The sequence below is a fragment of the Sesamum indicum genome, linkage group LG5, assembly GCF_000512975.1.
Source record: "Sesamum indicum cultivar Zhongzhi No. 13 linkage group LG5, S_indicum_v1.0, whole genome shotgun sequence".
In the NCBI taxonomy this organism is placed as follows: Eukaryota; Viridiplantae; Streptophyta; class Magnoliopsida; order Lamiales; family Pedaliaceae; genus Sesamum; species Sesamum indicum.
Genome location: NC_026149.1, coordinates 6736293 through 6741284, shown reverse-complemented (window position 1 = coordinate 6741284; position 4992 = coordinate 6736293). Strand labels below are relative to the sequence as shown.

Below are 4992 nucleotides of genomic sequence, written 5' to 3'. Positions count from 1 at the left end.
TAATCAAGACCCTCCATTGTCCTCTTGAGGGTCAGTGGCCCCGAACAAGCAACACATGTGGTTGTCAGAGCTAGCGGCCAGAGTAGAGGCCAAGTCTTCGATTTTGGCTCCAAGACCCACCACACTATTGATGGACCATCTGGCGCCAGCGAGTCCACTGCTCCATCGTTGTCACCACCACAATCGCCACACTCCGACTTTGATGATTGGGTAGCGAGGCTCGAGAAGTGGATGCGGCGGATAGATCCCACCTGACCCGGTTCTCTAGTGCACCATCCTCCAGCTAATCTCCCGTTACCCGACGGCGACATCGAAGAACCACGGTCGAAGGAGGTGTTGATTTAGATCAGGCTTTTTTTTTATTTATATAAATACAATTTTTAAACAATACTTATTTTGGTAATTAAATTATTTTTATTCTCTTGTTATATTATATATTTTTTTATATAATATTTCACATTGAACAAATTCAATAATTTGTTTTTACAAAAACAAATATTAAAATAGATTAAATACAACTAACTATTATAAAAAACATGTCATTGCTTTTGTAACGGCTTTTGAAATAAGTATAACTATCATAAAATCACGCGGCTGTTACAATGACCGTGTAAAAGATATTTATTAATTTCGAAAATGGTCGTCCAAACGCCGTTAGAAAAGCAGTGTAAAAAGAAATAACAAAAGCAGTGGCAAAAATAAAAACAACATACGCATAAGGAGTTAGAAAAGTCGTTACAACGACAGTTGAAAAAAGAAATACAAAGATCGATACAACAACCCTTACAACATAACTAACGGCCATTACAAATAGTATTCCAACTACCACTCCTATATTGAAGCACATCCATATCTATACGTGTTACAAAAATTGCTACAATAATAATAAAATCAAATTTGATTACGCCATTCCAAAAACAGGCCCAAATGCATGTTTTGCATTTGGATTACCTTTGTAACAATCTCTGTAGATTGTTAATATGGTCGTTACAAATATTTTATAATGCTAAAAAATATCATAATAGAGCATTCTGTTACAACGACCGTGACAAATTAATAACTTTGGTTTCTATAAAATGATTTTTAGGGAAAAATATTTTTTTAGTTCTTTAAGTATGTCCAATTTTAGTTTTAATCCTATAAGTATGCCCATTTTTTATTAACTCCAGTAACTTGCAAAATTGATTAGATTTAATCGGTTTGAGGGTTTTCTACTTTTTTTTTGGTCAAAATTTTAAATTTACCTGGAACTTGCCAAAGTGTAAATTAGTTGGTCCAATTTCCGGCCAATTAACCACGTGTCATGCCACATGGGAGAGTACATGGCTTGCATACGTGGCTTGTATACTGACTGAGCAGACCCTTCTCTCTACAAAACTAAATTCATTTAAAAAATTCAAAAAAAATAAAAAAAAAATTGATTAGGAAAAAAAGTGAGCTTATTACCTTGTAAGCTTGACAGGAATAGAACCTCCTTCTTGGATTTTGATTAGTCCCAAAAGTCTGAACCATTGCTTCTTTTCGCAGTAACAAAAAAGTGATCCTTCCATGGAAGAAGACATTGGAACGGAGGAGATAAAGGAGAAAAATGGGTTTGTGCAAGTATGGTGAGAAGAAAATATATTTTGTTGGTTATGAAAAGTGTTTTGGAGGGAAAAATCACTTTTCTTCCCTCCAAAAGATGGCTAACTTGTCTTCCACCTCATGATTTTAGCCACATAGGATTATAAATCAATAACAACACATCTAGGTGTCCAGCCATATTACTTTTTTCGGCGCAAATTATAAATCCAATCCATTTGAGAACTAAATGTAATCAATTTTGCTAGTTACTGGAGTTAATAAAAAATTGACATACTTATAGAATTAAAATTAAAATCGAACATACTTAACGGACTAAAAAAAAATTTTTTTCGATTTTTTATAGTGTAAGAATTTTCCGAATTTGGTCAGCACCATTACTACAAGTTTCACATTTTATTGCATCCACAAATTCTAGACTACAACATAGTGCACCAAATAGTAATTTGATTAATTGTCATTATTATAAATTAGATTTTTAGGAAAAGTACATAAATATAATTGACCTATACAGCTAGCAAGCATTTGGAGAACTGGAATCCATCAATGCCTTGATCCGTCGCACTGCGAGATCCAGGGTTTCCTCTGACATGTTTGAAAAACATATACGAAACCAACCTGGTTCAGGGCAATGAAATGAAGATCCTGGAGAAATATTCAACCCGTATTCGAAAATGATCCTCCTCCACAACTCCATTTCCGCTTCAAATGTATAGGAAGTTAACAGGCAACGCATGTCAATCCAGCAGAACAATCCAGCATTGTTGTCCAAACATCGGATTCCATATTTTTGAAGGCCTGAGACGAGCGTTTTCCGCCTGTTTTTCAGCCTATTTCGGTTTTCCATGATGTAGTTTCTTGTGAACTTCTTGTCGCCAAGAATTTTCGACAGTAGGAACTGGGATTGAGAAGAGACCAGCCCAAAACTCGACATTTTTGTTGCAGCAGCAATCAGGGTTTTACTGTTGAAATAGATCATGCCGATCCTGAATCCTGGAAGACCAAAATCCTTTGAGAGGCTGGAAACAATGTGAACCCGGCTCCAAATTGCTGTGTTTTCCAGGTGTTTCTTCTTTATAGCTTCCATGATGCTTATGAACCTTGGTGAATCGAAAACAGTACCTGAATAAATCTCATCGCTCACAATATGGATGTTTTTGTCTATGGCGAAGTTGATGAGATGGTCTAGCTCATGTATGCTCAATGTTGTCCCTAATGGATTTGAAGGATTTGTTATGAAAAGCCCTTTAACTTTCAGATGGAGCTTTTGGGCATGTTGATAGGCTTCTTCCAGGGCAGAAGGAATGATTCTGAAGTTATTCACACTTGAGGATTGTATTGGAACAATTTCCACCCCCGTTCTCCATTTGAGATCTCTGTCAAACCTGCCAAAATGTTAATTTTCTTAGTTTTACACAAAAATGTTTTCATTTAATATAATATACCGGCCTTTTTTTTATTTTCATCTGAAAGTTGGTGTGTATTTTAATGTATATATATATATATATATGTACATTTTACTTCTACAAAGATTGTGTCATCTATTCTATTTAAGAAAAATATTTGTACATTTTGACGTGTATATTAAATGAAATAAAAAATAAAAATTAGTAGTCGTAAAATCCAATCAGTACGAAAATCTTAAAGTTGGGATAATGCATTACTATCACTAGAAAAAATTACTATTGACTACAATGCTGATGGCTATGATTAAAAAACATGATAATCAGTGTAAAAGATTAATTTTTTTCACTATGAAAAAATTATTTGTAGCCACCTTAGTAAAAACTACGGTCAAGATCCATTGTGTGGCCCTGATTAATAACTATTTGCTATGACTATTTATTACTAATTTTCGCAATTAGTTCTATAGTATATTAATTAAGTACTATATGCTACTGCAACCGATGTAAAATGAAAATTTCCTTGTAGGAGAACCAAATTCAAATGTATTATGCACTAGAAGAATGATTTAAATTTTACCCGGGATAGTATGGTGTTGGTACTAAAAAAGCTTCACCAGCTTCAGCTAGGCAAAACATGAGAGCTTCATTCGCGGATGTCGCCCCGGCTGTTAGCACAATGTTGTTTGGATCGAATCTTACCCTGTCTTGTCTGATTGCAGCCATGTACTCAGCTAGTTCCTGAACACAAATGGTAATAGTAATTAATGTTTTTTACTCGTCCTTTCTGTATATAACAAACGAATGCATGTCCAATTATCATCACTCACTTTCTTAAACACGGGCATGCCACGATAATCCTGGAAAAGAGCCAGTTCTCTAAATATTGATCCTCCTTTCTTCATAAACCCCGTGGGCTCCTGATTTCTGGCAATCCATGATTCCAGAAGATCGAAGGAAAGCTGCAATCGAAAGAATCAGTAACTGCAACAAGAATAACATAAGCCAAAGACACAGGACTTATCACGGGAGCCCTGTCGTAGTAAGAGCGAACATGAAATAAGCCGTAACCCTGCACGACAACTATTTTCATACCACAATAATTACTTCCCGCCAGTTGCAGTTATATACCCATCAGGCATTTTCAATGGAGAAATTGCACAATGCCTTACAGAGGATACTTCTAAACATGCATGATCTACATGAATTTCTATTCTTGGTCGGGCTTCCACCAAACGAAAACGGACCATATGGACAAAGTTTTTCTTCAGTCTACGGACCTGATTTTCAGCGAGGCCGAGCTGAATAATCCCAGATGGATTTCGGACTGGATCATGTGGATTCTTCTCGTACTCTTGCCATCCTAGGAAGTAAGAAGAGTCCTCCCCGTGGGACTTGCATGTAGCCTTCCTAGACAACATTTGCAGTGTGGTTGGAGTTAGAATTTGACGCAGCATATATACGTTTTTATACAATTTATGGATGGGAGTGAGACAACCAAACCCACAATGTGCGTTACCCTGTGGTCGGTGCTTTGCTCATTATTACAACTTTGACCATAAGACAATGGTCCTGTGTGATGTATTTATCGATCAAAAGCTGGTGCATCGACACTTCTCAATCTGCAGCTCTCCGGATTCCAAACGAAAAGGACAAGAATTACCAAGAAAAAAGGAAAGAAAACAAGGAGGAGGAGAAGAAGAAAAATGAGATGGGCATGAGTTGTTTGTAAGTAGAAAATCTCTACAAAGTTGAGATTTTCTTCAGACAAATATAACGAAGCATGTAAAGATAAGATCACTGTTCTAACTAGATAGAGTTGCACACTAATGATTGTAGGTAAAGATATTTATGTTTTGTTACGTAGGTTTAATTCTTTATTTTTCAGTATCTATTTTTTTTTTTTTTCAATCATTTCTTCATTCAATTGTTATTTTTATCCGATTGGTTGAAAAATTCGCCAAACATTTCAAAATTTGATGACCATTTTTTTAATAAATTGCAAACC

General features: G+C 35.7%; 1 protein-coding gene across 1 annotated transcript; it reads right to left on the bottom strand.

Annotated features, from left to right (window-relative positions):
* On the bottom strand, positions 2096 to 4405 carry LOC105162216 (1-aminocyclopropane-1-carboxylate synthase 3-like). The gene is made up of 4 exons (XM_011080209.1): positions 4265 to 4405; positions 3815 to 3946; positions 3565 to 3725; positions 2096 to 2966 (listed from the first exon to the last, which is right to left on the bottom strand). The coding sequence occupies exons 1-4, from the start codon at positions 4403 to 4405 to the stop codon at positions 2096 to 2098; spliced, it is 1305 nt and encodes a 434-aa protein (XP_011078511.1).